This window comes from Myodes glareolus, chromosome 3 (assembly GCF_982192425.1).
Source record: "Myodes glareolus chromosome 3, mMyoGla1.1, whole genome shotgun sequence".
NCBI lineage: Eukaryota > Metazoa > Chordata > Mammalia > Rodentia > Cricetidae > Myodes > Myodes glareolus.
The window spans coordinates 10799278-10813460 of NC_142028.1; the positions used below are offsets into that span (position 1 = coordinate 10799278).

At 38.3% G+C, this 14183-nt stretch overlaps 1 protein-coding gene across 5 annotated transcripts in view; it reads left to right on the forward strand.

The window, feature by feature from the left end:
• The first annotated feature begins 6268 nt into the window (after positions 1-6268).
• Positions 6269-14183, forward strand: part of LOC125399183 (solute carrier organic anion transporter family member 1A4-like) — a 55071-nt gene continuing 47156 nt past the window's right edge. Inside the window, exons 1-3 of one of the 5 annotated variants that reach the window (XM_087903995.1) lie at positions 6269-6391; positions 9606-9826; positions 11035-11143. In XM_087903995.1, coding sequence (XP_087760121.1) covers positions 11084-11143 — 60 coding nt within the window. In that variant the 5' untranslated portion in view covers positions 6269-6391; positions 9606-9826; positions 11035-11083. Of the gene's footprint in view, positions 6392-6617; positions 6747-9605; positions 9827-11034; positions 11144-14183 lie in introns of those variants that run through there. The other 4 variants (XM_087903993.1, XM_087903994.1, XM_087903996.1 and 1 more) reach the window with 4 other exon arrangements.

Genomic DNA, 14183 nt, shown 5'->3' on the forward strand with positions numbered 1-14183 from the left:
TTCCTTCTCCCAACATTCAATTTAGTTTTCCCTGCCTTTCTCTGACCTACCATATCAGGACAAGCCAGTTTCTTTATTAATCAATGGTATTCTCAGCATACAGAAAGGAGTTCCACATCACCCCCGCCCCTTTTTACTGTTCAAATAAAAGCAGAATTCTCTTCTGTATGCTGTGAATACCACTGGTTAATAAAGAAACTGCCTTGGCCTGCGATAGGGTAAAAGAATAGAGTTAGGTGACGAAAACTAAACTAAATGCTGGGAGGAGGAAGGCAGAGTAGAGAGAAGCCATGTAGCCCCACTGGACACAGATGCTGGAACTTTACCCAGTAAGCCACAGCCTCATGGAAATACACAGATGACTAGAAATGGGTTAAATTAAGATATAAGAGTTAGCAAATAAGAAGCTCAAGCTAATGGTCCAAGCAGTGTTTTAAATAATACAGTTTCTGTGTGATTATATTGGTTCTGGGCAGTTGGAAGCAAATAAGCAGTCCACTACAACAAATTGGCACTCCAATGTGGTCAACTATATCCATGTAAAACCTGAGAAAGCTTGAAAAACAACTCTACACACACACAAAAAGCAAAGTTTAGCCGCATTTTTTTCAGCTGGTGGCATACTGCAATGTCTTTAAGAGAGGTTGTCCTGATTCAGAGGTAGTAGCAAAAAAAGAAATGCATAGTTTCAAAACAGCAGCTTCCTGATTCACCAGCACAAATGGCTCTGGCTTTTTGGAAGGTTTGGCTGTGGAGCACTTGAATGGTATTTGTGGACCCAGGTGCTTGTATGCCTCTTTGGGGTTAGGACGAAAGTAACTGAGGTAGGAGGAAAGTAGCTGAGACCATGCCTGCAGCTCAGCACCCCCTGCCTGGGAAGGTGGTGGGATCAGGACTGCTAGGGTTACACCAGCAGGAGCATGGTAGATTCCTGCTGCCATACACAGAGATAGTTCCAGGACATGTAATGCTCTGCATGGCATATTTAGTGATTACTTAGATTTCAAAAAAGGGTTTATGTGCTGCATGCTCATTCTCAGAGCTAAAGTGCTAATCATGGATCCTATCTAGTGGTCCCAGAGTTGGCTGTAATGGTACCTCCACCATTTTGAAAGTAGGAAGAGGTGGAGCCAGCACCCAGGGCCACTGCAACCAAGCTGCTTACTATCTTAAAAGCTCTCTAGGACAGAAAAGGATTACAGATACAAAATAGGACAGATTCAGAAATAAAAGAACTCTAAATGAGATAAAATGTGTTTAGGAAATGTATGTATGCTTGGGACAGAGAAGAAAAAGAATATAGAGTGTTATTAAAGGAAGTAAATGGTTTATAAAAAGTAAAACAATATCTTTAAAGAGACAGAGTACAGACAGTCATAGATTTAAAGAGTAAAGATAATAAAATAAATATTAAAAAGTAATAGAATAAAAATAATAAGTCACATAAAGATGGAAAATTCACAGAGTCTGGATTATGTATATTATTGTATTTTCTTTTAATTTTTTTTACTGTGAAGGAGCTAAGTAACCAACATATATACTTTAAAGTTATCTTGCCTTCAAAATTTGGGTCTAAGGATATGTTGCTTTGGAAAAGAGATTCTTTGTTTGTTTTCACAGTGGATGAGAACCTGTGAAATTATTCCAGACTAATGTGATTTGTTGGACCAAGATCTCCTGAAAGGTATTTATGAACATCCCCAAAAATTACTTGGCCCAACCAAAAGCAGGAAACAGGTTGGAGAAAACTATGCCCCAATTCCCTAAATGATTGTTTACAAATTTTTACACTTAAAGGGGGATATACTATAGAGATTTGCATTGGTATGAATTTTGGTTTATTGATACAAATTTAACAACAATTTGTTATACTGTGTATATATATTTCTTCTCTTGAGTAAGCAATTGTGTTTGTGCAGCTTATTTCAAAATGTAATGTATAATTGGGAAATATAAGTTAATAGATAATCATCTATAATAGTCAAGCTTATAGTCATGTTAGTTAGATTTTCTAGATGTACAGAGATGTATTTCAGATAGATGGGTATTCTTTAAACCTTTCAAAGACAATAAAGTATGGCATTTAAACTGTTTTAAGAATTTAGGCCTTATCATGACAATAAGACATGTCTGCTCCTGGAAGCACCAATTATTTCAAGAGGAAGATGGTTATTGAAGAGGCTCCTTATAAAGTTTGCTAACCATTTGGGCAAGAAAATGCTATTACCCAGGTTGCTTAACTGGACATACAGGACCCACAAAGATATGACTGCTGAAGTTACCTAATGGGGAGATGGTCCTTCGGGGTTCCTGCTTCCTGAAAAAGTCTGCCAAACATTCTCCAGGATATAGAAAAAATGACTACCAATATAGATGAAACTGTCTTTGAAATTTCCTGCTTCAAGGAAACGTCTGCTAGAAACTATGGGCCTGTAAGCTAAAGATGAATTCCCTAATCATGCAGAAGAACTTTGGGTGACTGTCCAGGCAGCGAGATATCTCTATCAATTCTAGAGTGTTGGAAGTTGCTTACAAAGCACTTCCTGTTTACTTAAGTAATATTATTCCTTCTGGACTCTTTGATGGAGTTGACGAATAGATATAGTTTTCCTTAGTCATGAAAAAAGATAAAATAGATATAAATATTGTAACTGTTATTCTTGTGTAATAACTCTTTTGTTATATGTAATTTTACTATGTTAAAGTTATAACCTTCCTTTTTATTTCAACAGAAAAGGGAGGTGAGGTGTGATTCCCCTCAGTATGCTGTGAATACAATTGGTTAATAAAAAAACTATCTTGGTCTGTTGGTGTGGGAGAATTGTCTGTATTCTGTCAATCATATTTTAATAAAACACTGATTGGCCAGGCAGGCAGTATAGGCGGGAAAGCCAGACAGGAAGTAGGGGTGGAGCAAAGAGACTGGGAGTTTTCTGGGACACAGGAAGCTCTCTCGCGACTCCTGCACAGATCACTGAAGAGGCAGCATGTAACTTACCCAGCTGAGAAAGGTACGGAGCCATGTGCTAAAGTAGATAAGGATAATGGGGTAACAAAAGTTGTAAGAACTAATAAGTAGCCTGACCTAGTGGGCCAATCAGTTTATAACCTAATGTAGACTCTGTGTGATTTTCCTTGGGACTTGCTGGCTTGTTGGGGTACTGGGCGGGACAGAAACCCCAACAAGCTGGCCCCATCATGTTACATATGGCGCCCAGACATGGATAACTGAATCCACAGAAAGCTTGAGAAAGCTTGGGAAAGAATAGAGTAAAGCATGTTTTGTTGGTAGCAGCAATTTCTCGGGTCTGCTCTGCTTGCTAGAGACAAGCAAGTGCTCTCATCTAAGAGAGGCTTCCTGACTCAGCTTTAGCTGCAAAACCTGCAGCTCTTTTAAGAGGTCCTGCCACGAAGCACTTAAACGGTGTTGGCGAAAAGCTGACCGCATGCTTTTCAGCTTTCAGCCGTAGCAGGATAAAAGCTGCGCTGTTTTAAAATGCCAGCTTTCTGGGCTGTCCTGCCAGGGCAAACTCTGACTCTTTCAGGCAGGCAGTCCGACTGAGTGTGGTCTGTGAGCAGAATGCTGCAGCTTGCTGGCAAGGACCTTGAAATGCCATAGAGTTGTGGCAGTGAACACAGCTCTGGCTGGTACCTCAGCCATGAGGATCTAGCCATCAAAGCCACAGCTTTCATCCTCTTCTTAAAGACTCAAGTGGTCAGAAAAAGAGAGATATACAGTAAAGAGAGATTCAAAGAGGAAGAAAACCTCTAAATGATTTACAGTATGTTAAAAATATATGCAGGATAAAAGTTAAAGTTCTTAAAGTAAAAAGAAAGAGATTAGATGGGTGTGGTAGAACACACCTTTAATCCCAATGCCTGGGAGGCAGAGGTACTTTGACCTCTGAGACTACAAGGGACAGAGGTAGTTGACCTCTGTGATTTCAAGGTGTGGTAGCACACACCTTTAATCCCAATGCCTGGGAGGCAGAGACAGACAGATCTCTGAGTTCAAGGTGTGGTAGCATACACCTTTAATCCTAGCACTGGGGAAGCAGAGAGGCATGGATCTCTGTGAGTACAAGGTGTGGTAGCAAACACCTTTGAGCCCAGTACTGGGGAGGCAGAGACAGAAGGATCTCTGTGAGTTCAAGGACAGCCTGGTCTACAGTGTTATTCCAGGACAAAGATATACAGAGAACCTGTGTCAAAAAGTAAAAGTAAAAATAAAAGAAATAGAGGTTAAAAATAAAGCTGCATAAAGATGGAAAATACACAGATAATCTTGATACTGTGTGCTATTATGCTCTCTTTGAATTGTTTGAATGCTGAGGAAGGAACAACAGCTGCTAAAAGACTTTTGTTTATAAATGCTGCTGAACTAACCCAAGATAGGTATTTTGAAAATACCTTGGCTTCAAAATTGAAGTCAAAAGGTATGTTACTTTGGAGAAGAGATTTTGTTTTTGTTTCCACAGAAAATGAGAGGCTCTGGATTTATTCAGAGTTAAGAAAAATCATCTTTGATCAAGGGAGACCTCCTGAGAAATTTTTGGTAGGAACAGATGGCCTGGATGTCTGAATTCTACATCCAGAACAGATTCAAGACTGCTGCCTGAGATGATCAAGACTCACAGGATACTCCAGTCAGGACTTGATTATAACTCTAAATTTTCTTTAGGTCCCCATAAGATCATCAGCGCCCCCAACCAGCAGGAAGTAGCCTGAAATACTACGCCCACATTCCCAACAAATGGACTATGGGTATTTTCTTTTGTTTAAAAAAAAAGAGGGAAATGGTGTGGGAGAATTGTCTGTATTCTGTCAATCATATTTTAATAAAACACTGATTGGCCAGGCAGGCAGTATAGGCGGGAAAGCCAGACAGGAAGTAGGGGTGGAGCAAAGAGACTGGGAGTTTTCTGGGACACAGGAAGCTCTCTCACGACTCCTGCACAGATCACTGAAGAGGCAGCATGTAACTTACCCAGCTGAGAAAGGTACGGAGCCATGTGCTAAAGTAGATAAGGATAATGGGGTAACAAAAGTTGTAAGAACTAATAAGTAGCCTGACCTAGTGGGCCAATCAGTTTATAACCTAATGTAGACTCTGTGTGATTTTCCTTGGGACTTGCTGGCTTGTTGGGGTACTGGGCGGGACAGAAACCCAACAAGCTGGCCCCGTCATGTTACAGTCTGTGATAGGGCAAAAGAATAGACCTAAACAGGGAAAACTAAACTGAAAGCTGGGAGAAGGAAGGCAGAGTAGAGAGAAGTCATGTAGCCCTACCAGACACAGACTTTGGAAATTTATCTGGTAAACCACTGTTTAGTGAAATGGATTAAATTAAGATATGAGTTAGCCAATAAGAAGCTAGAGCTAATGGGCCAAGCATTGATTTAATTAATACAGTTTCTATGTGGTTATTTTGGGGCTGATCAGCTTGGAATGAACAAACTTCCTCCTATTATAGAAACCTTGTCTCAAAAAAATTTAAAAGTAAAAATAAAAAATAGAGTAAGAAAAAAGCTATGTAAAGATGAAAACTACACAGAGAGTCTGGATACTGTATGTTATTGTGCTGTCTCTGAATTGTTTGACTACAGAGAAAGAAGTAACAGCTGCTAAAAGACATTTGATTATAGATATTTCTGTATTAACCCAGCCTATATATTTTCAAAATACCTTGAATTCAAAATTTAAGTCAAAAGGTGTGTAAGTTTGGCGATGAGGTTTTGCTTTTGTTTCCACAGAAAATGAGAGGCTGAGGATTCATTCTGGGTTTTTTAAAAAAGGTTTGATCAAGAAATATCCCCTGAAAAATCTCTAATGGGAGTGAATGACCCAGATGATGCAATATTTCAGAGCACCTCTGTTGCAGTTTCCTCTGAGTTCTACATAGTACAGCCTCAAGACTATTGGCTAAGAAGATCCAGCCTCACAGAATACTCCAGTCAGTACTTGACCATAATCCTAATTTTTTGGGGGCCCCCATAAGATTATCAGTGCCACCAATCAGAAGCAAGTAGCCTAGAAAACTATGCCTACATTCCTCAAAGATGGATTATGGATGTTTGTTTTCGTCTAGGTTGTTAGTTACAAGTTGTTCTGGATAATCGTCAGAAAAATTGCTAGGCAAAGGAAATTAGATACAAGTTCTTTTTTAGAAAATAAAAAAGAGAAAATGCTATTGGCTGTGGGGATAATGCTTTTGTACACTATAAAGATTTTTCACTAATATTGGTTAATAAAATGCTGATTGATCAATAGCCAGACAGGAAGTATAAATGTGGCAACCAGATTAAGAGAATTCTGGGAAGAGGAAACACAGAGATGCAGTCACCAGCCAGACATAGAGGAAGTAAGATGAGATTGCCTCACTGAGAAAAGGTACTGAACCATGTGGCTAAACATAGGCAAGAATTATGGGTTAATTTAAGTTGTAAGAGTTAGTTAATAAACTTGAGCTAATGTTCCAATTATCTTATAATTGATATTGGCTTCTGTGTGTTAATTTGAGACTGAATGACTGTAGAATGAGACGGGACAGAAACTTCTATTTACAATTGATTTTCCATGTTCTTTCTTGGCTTGGTATTGGTTGAACACAGTTCAACTGGACAGCACCCAATAGGCTGTCCCTAGGATTGAGAATCCCGGGGAAAGGTACCTTTCATTAGACTTTGTTTACTGTAGCTCTTTTTCCCAGCACCAGGGAGAGGATCGTCTCCTAAGACTTCTTCATGTATGTATTATTTGCTTGGCCATGGTAAAGCAGAATCTTTGTTTCATTAATTCAACAGTAGAGAGTGAGGTGGTATGAACAGCATGGATTTCCTGATAATTTCAAATTGTGTGGATACTGAGTCTGATTGAGTGTGCTTATTTACCTGTACAGAGTTATATTCCCCTGTGATTGAGATGTCATTAAGGACCATCAGCCAAAAGTTCCCCCAGAGTAATGTAGCTGCTCTGTGTGTATAGAGTGTCAGTACAGCAAGGTAGTAACTATTCTAGAGATCTGCTTTGTAGTATGCTCACCCACCTACTTAGAAATTATGCTCTGTATTCTTAAAATGCTTGAGAGAGCAGACACCCTGTCATACATTTTTACAAAAACTCAAGCAATTCAGAGTTATGAATTCTTTTGCTTGAGAATCAGACTGACATTTCCCATGACTCATTTTGGTGTGAAGAAAGGATTCAAGACAGTGATGTCAGCTTAATAAAAGTGTAACATCCTGTTTTCTTTAGCTTTGATGGCTGATAATGGATTTATTTTGATACTGTGATCCTGGAAACAGAAGTTATCGTTTAAACAATGTTGTGCTAACAAATGGACACTGTTCATGCAGCTGCCACTTGTGTAGATTTCTCATTTAAGTTCAAAGTGCTCAAGAGGGAATTGTGACATGCTTCAGTATTGGGTCTTACAAGTTTTGTTGAATCAAAGAAACATGTTGCTTTGTCTTTTTTCCTTTATGGACATGTTTAAAATGCATCTGAAAGGATATAGAAAATTTTGGCACTTTAGAGAAAAATGGGATTAGTTTACTAACATTGAATCTGTTTTCAAGTGCTTGGCTTTCACATGGGAGAGAAGTAAATTTTCTTAATGATGGATAGGCAAACCACCCCGCACTCGGGAATGCACAAGAAGAAAGCAAAGCAAGAAAAGGCTGATGCGAGATTGCAATAAGATGAGACAAAAAGAGGCAGGTGAAAAGAGTTCAAAGGTTGAAATTTCATCTAAATTGGTGGCAATTTAAAACATGAGCCTCCCCTCTACTGGAAACTGCCCCCTTTCTTTATTATTTCCACAACCATTATCAGGTCCTTTCATGAAGTTAAGTGGACTTGAAGTTTTATGTGGGATCCTTGAGTCTGTAATTTCATTCTTATATCTATTCAAAACTACCTAGAGAGTCATTAAAATTTTCATCCATATGCTATGAATTTTCTTCCTTATTTCCGCAATAAGTAAGTTGTACCTTAGCCTACATGTCCCCATTCTCTCTCAGCATGCCTTTATTTCTTTTAAAGAAATTATCTTTCCTAGAAGCCTAGGTTCCTAGGGATTTGAAACAAGTAACTTTCTCTGGTATCTGTGGTGTCTCTAACAACTTTGCTTCTTTACAGAACAACAAGCTTGTCTTGTTCTTTCTTCACTCTTGATGCTTCATAAATATAGTTGATGTTCAAATAGTATTCATTGCAATTGTAAGGCAGTTGAGAAAATTACAGTCATACTCATACTCAGTTGTGTCTGGGATTTAAAACTTTGGTAAATGGTTTAAATATTTTATAAAGTTAAAACCATTCTGAATTACAAGTCAAATGAATGTTACTTAGAGGATTTTCACAAATTCTTGCTGCAGCATTGGAATGGAAGCCACAGTCATCATTGATTATGACTATTCCATTGCACTACTGTATCCAGGACTCAACAACTCCTCCAGCATTGTACAGTTTTGGTTTTGCCATGTTTTATCAACTTCTAAACATGGTATTTGAAATATAGCCATGCATGTCTTCTTGCACAAATGTAGACATTTCTTTTGGTCAGTGGGTGCAGGTGGAGTTTTTCTGTCCCAGCAGTTACTTCCAAATTAACACACAGAGGCTTATTTAATCATAAATGCTCAGCCCTTAGCTCAGGAGTGTTACTAGCTAACTCTGACATTTAAATTAACCCATTTTTATTAGTCTATGCATTGCCACGTTGCTTGTGGATTTACGTGTCCTCTAGCATGTCTTGTTTCCTCTGTGTCTCCTGTCAACCCCAATGACTCAAGAGAGTGTGTTTATTTTGAGCTTTGCTTTAAAACCTACAGCATAAAAATGTCACTGTCGATAGGCACATTTTCACTGGAATTTCAATAATACATTTAGAAATTTTAAAATCTAGCATAATAATTTCCCTTTTGAAGTGAAAAATAAGGAGAAAATGTGAAAAGAAGTGTAAAAAAAGGGGGAGAATTTGTGGCATTTGCATCTTAGTCGGATTGGAATATTTTGAATAAATGTATTTTCTATAGTTTGGTATTTTCTGAAAAATGGTGACAATGTAAGCTAAATAAACATGTTTTGTCACAACAAACTTCATTAATGGTTGTCAAGTTAGGAGGGAAGAAATATATTTTGTATCAGAAGTGAAAAAATTTATTTCGTTTGCAATAAAACTAAAGTAAAGCTAAAAAAAATTCTTGCTGCAGATGCTGCTAAGGATTAATACTGCTAAGTTGAAATAGATTTTCTGTAATAAATATAAAATTAAAATACCTATTTGGTGATGAAAATATTCTAATTTCAAGACAGTAAATAATTTGATGAGGCTGATACAGTTGAATCGAGCTCAAGTCACCTTTATGCATTGCATATTAATACTTGCACCTGCATATCACCTACACAGGGACTTACATGTTTTTCCATCCGTAGCATGTATGTCTTAAATAACCATCTATAGATGTCTTTTTAGGTGTCTGGTCTTTTCCTATTCCTACATTTTTTAAATCTGGAAGTATTCAACTTATTCCCAGATTGTAGATTTATTTGTTGTTTTTCTTTGGGTTGTTTTCTTGATTAAAATTCTCTGTCTCCCCAGGTCTCTGTGAATCTACAGTGCCCCAGAATGTGTTTCTCTTCTTGAGACACCAGGGAAATCTTAGAACGCAAAGACCTCAAGAAGGAAGTCTGAAAAAAAACCGCTTTAGTTGGCTCAGTGAGACAAACATTTAGAACAAAAACAGCAGATATCTTCATGTTCTTAAAGGCAGCAGCCTCCAAGTGACTTCAAAGGGCTTCATTCAGGTTTTATTTGCTTAGGTAAGAAAGTGAAAAGTTTTGTCTTAACCACATTGTCCTTAGCTTCAGGTTAGAGCCTAACAAATTCTGAGGCCTGCTTTAATATCACCAAAGACTAAGCATAGTTATTTGACTTTTTGACTTTTTCAGAAGAAATCAAACAAACCAAATCTTCTCCTATGGCTTTTTTTTTCAAAATTAGTTAGAATAAAAACTTCCTAGATAATTTTATCATATTCAAGGTACTGGTTAAGTTGTTCCTTTTCAAGTGATGCATGTGTATGTGTGTGTATGTATGTGTAGGTGTGTATGTGTGTGTGTGAGGGGGGGGAGGAGAGAGAGAGAGACTGAGCAGTGAATATGTACCTTTATGTATATACACAATTACGTGTGTAGGGGCAGGTGTACACATACAAGTAAACATATTATGGAGGTCACAAGTCAGTACTGAATGCCTTCCTCTAGAATGTTTCACCTTAGGTTTTATAATGGAGTCTCTTCACTGTATTTGTCAGTTGTTCATTTGGTTAGAGTGACAGGATGCCATGCTGTAGTGATCCTGCTCTCTGGATCCTCCCAGTGTTGGGGTTACAGGCTGGTGCAGAGAAGTCCAGGTTTTCAGTTGGTTGCTCAGAATTCAGACTGATATCCTCAAGTTAGGAATCAAACACGTTACCCACTGAATCACCTCTACTGCTGTGCCCAACAGTTTATATCAACTTGACACAGCCTAGGGTCAGTTGGGGGAGACAGAACCTAAACTGAGAAAATGTCACAAGGTTATAGTCTATCCTTTGGTGGATTTTCTTCATTGAATATTGATGTGAGAGGGCCCAGCTTACTATGGATGGGCCATTCCCTGGCCAGGCAGTCCAGGGTTCTATAAGAAAGCAGGTAGTGCAAGCCATGAGAGCAAAAGCAGGAAACAGTATTCCTCCTTAGCTTCTGCATCTGCTTCCATATCCAGGTTGCGGCCATAAATTTCTGCCCTGACTTCCATCTGTGACAAGCTGTGATATAAAATTGTGAGCTCAAATAACACTTTTGCCCTCTAAGATGATTTTGGTTTTCCCTTTCCCACTCTAAGTTGATTTTGGTTCTGGTATTTTATCACAGCAATAGAAATGATGATTAAGACCTCTAGTAAAGTTTATTTTCTTTTTTTAATGTATGACTTGTTACAGTTCAGTCAATAGTTTAATTAATCACTGTTTGATATTTTTGGAAAGGCAGAAGTAAGACATTTAAAGAAAAACATCTGGAAACCATCAGAAGAACATGGGAGAACCTGGGAAAAGGGTTGCAACCCATGGGGTGACATGCTTTTCAAAAATGAAGGTATGGATTGTTTAGATATATGTGCATGTATATATGCGTAACAATCTTTTAAAGCAAGCATTGAAAATACTTGTAACATTGCTCAGCTTATTTGAAGTTTTCCAACATAAAACCCTTTTTACCTAATGTATTGTTAATTTATTTCCTTAAAGAAATTGGTTTTATAATTGTGAATGTCTAGCTAGAATTATTCATTCAGAAAGATTTATGATACTAAATAAATTTAGAGAAGAGGTTCTCAACCTGTAGGTCATGACCCCTTTGGGGATTGAAGAATTACTCATAGGGGACACCTAAGACCATTGTAAAACATAGATATTTACATTAATATTCATAACAGTAGGAAAATTACAGTTAGGAAGTAGCACATGAAATAATTTTATGTTTGGAGTCAACAGATTATCAGGAGTTGTATTAAAGTGTGTACCATTAGGAAGATTGAGAAACATTGATTTAGAGAGTCTTAAAGGAGGACAGGATTTAAAATATGTTAGGTGTATATTATAGTGTGGTGGAATTTAATCTGAGATCAGAGGCCAATCCAGTACTCAGCCTTCAGGGGTTCCCAACAGGAGGTCAGGGGTCACAGAAAACAGTTCTCCAACAGAAGTTCTGTGTTGATTAATATGCAAAGATGACTTCATGACCTAGTCAGAAAAATATTTTCTTCAAGATTTAGCAATACTGCAGTCATGGCTTTAACATTTTCCCGTAAACTGTATACCAGTATCTACTGTTGTTAAACTCCCAAGTAACTGTGGTGGGTTGATTAGGAATGGCATCATAAGCTCATAGATTTGCCTTTCTGGCCACCAAGTAGTGGCACTATTGGTAGCCGTGGTCTTGTTGGAGGAAGTCCATCAATGAGAGTGGCTATGAAGTTCCAGAAGCTCCAGCTGGGCCCAATGTCACTCTCCTTCTGTTGCCTGCAATCTGAACGTAGAAGTCTTTGATCCCTCTCTAAAACCCTATCTTCCTTGTACCCCATGTTCCCACCATGGCAATCATGGATTAAACCTCAGAAACTATAAGTCAGCCCCAAATAAATGTTTTCCTTTATAAGAGTCGCGGTGGTTATGGTGTCCCTTCACAGCAATAGAAGCCCTAAGACAGTACCCAAAGGTAAACTTTGAGAAATAATATTTATGATACCTGATGATATTCAGAAGTGATTGCTTAAAAAGGGTTAGACTTCTCTGACTTTAGAACTGTTTAGAATGTTAGGGTAGTCACATGGTCTACAGTGCCAGACTGAAGCCCCTGCTTCTTAAGTTTAGATTATAATAATTAGAAAAGTGTCCTAAGGCAGGGGAAATGATGGCCTTAATGACCCCCAGTCATGCATCCACTGATGACGTCACTAGTCATCAATAGCGAGTCCTAATCCAGTGGCTACACAGATGGGAATTAACCAATAAAATTTATTAAAGAAATTAAAGGAAAATTTCTCAAGTGTGTGGGGAGAAATCTTGATCTGTAATGTACTTGCCTTGGAAGCAGGATGACGATGCTTGTTCAGCCCCCAAGCCTACGTAGAAACGAGGCACGGTGGGGCATTGACTGCAATCCCAGCGTGGGGGGCAAGAGAGTCAGCAGATACTTGGTGCTCACTGACACCCAGCTTTGCTGCCTGGGTGAATTCCAGGCAGGTGAAAGTCCCTGTTTTTAAAAACATGCACAAAGATTGAAGAATTACACCTGTGTTTGTCCCATTTCCCCATGTGCATATACATACATGAACTCATTCCACACGAACATGCACACACTTATACAAGGTAAAAGAATGAAAGAAAAAAGCAGAAGAGAACTCCCTTAGGAGGAATGAAAGGACTGCTTTGAAAGCATTTGCTTCAGACTCTAGAGTGCTCAGAAGGATTGACTTTATAAATACAGATGTTGTGTAGCAGTAGATCTAAGCCAGCATGGACCCTGTTTTCCTTTTTTCTTTCTGCCCACAACCAAATACTTTAAAGAAAGATCCATTTTTCGTCACCTGCTTAGCTTTTTTCTTCAAAAGTTAAATCAAATGAACGATCTCCACAAGCCAATGTTATTTAAAGTTAGAAGATAAACTTCTAGAGCTGGAATTACACTATCTTATAGCCATAAAATATTTTTAAGCTATACTGAACTTGGTATTCGCATTTGCCATTTTACTTACTTTTGTGTTTGTTTCTGCTCAGGTTAAGGCAGATTAGTTGGTATTCATGACAAATTTTATAAGCAGTAAATATTAATCTAACACAAGATGATTTGCCCATTATTTCAGGTGAGAGAGTACAGAGATTTCAGAAGCTGGGATGGTGACATTTGCCATCAACCAACTTCTAGAAGATAAGTTAAGGGAAACAAGAAGCTCATTCACTATATCACTCGATGTGAGTTTTTAGTCACAGGCAGGTACTATGGAGACTTATCAGGACCTGGCCCCATTTTATCCTGCACTTGAAGGACCCCAAAAGTGTTTTGCCCTGGTTTGATATGTCATGAACACCACTTGGACTACTAAATTAAAAGTCTATAGGGTATACTGCCACAGGCAGAAAAATAAGCATAATAGAGATCACTTTGCTGGGCCATTGCCTCCAAAAGTGAGACTGTAGCTTGTTGTTCTCAAAAATGCAGAAAAAGAGGACAAAGTATTGACCTGCCATGAACATCCAGAGACCTGTCACTCCTGAAAACAGGCTTCCTGTAGAAACAATGCTGTGGTGTAATTCTGTGTACTATTCCTACTCTTCCTTAAAGTGGACAGCTCTTGTCCTGCAGAGAACAGTATAATGCTGAAGATCCAACAATAACTGTGTCTTACATAGAATAACTTTGTGTCTTTCTGTGTTAATGTGGTACAATAGCAAGAGAAAAGCCATATCCATCTACAAAACTCACAACTTCAATCCAAATATTCTAACCCTGCATTTCCAGAGTTAGGAAAGAATAGAGATGACACTTTAAAGTTTTTTTGATGTTCTAGAGCTGTTTAAGTTGGATACAATCCTCCACCTCATGGTAGAGGCTGTTTTGCCAGTAGGTTTTATAT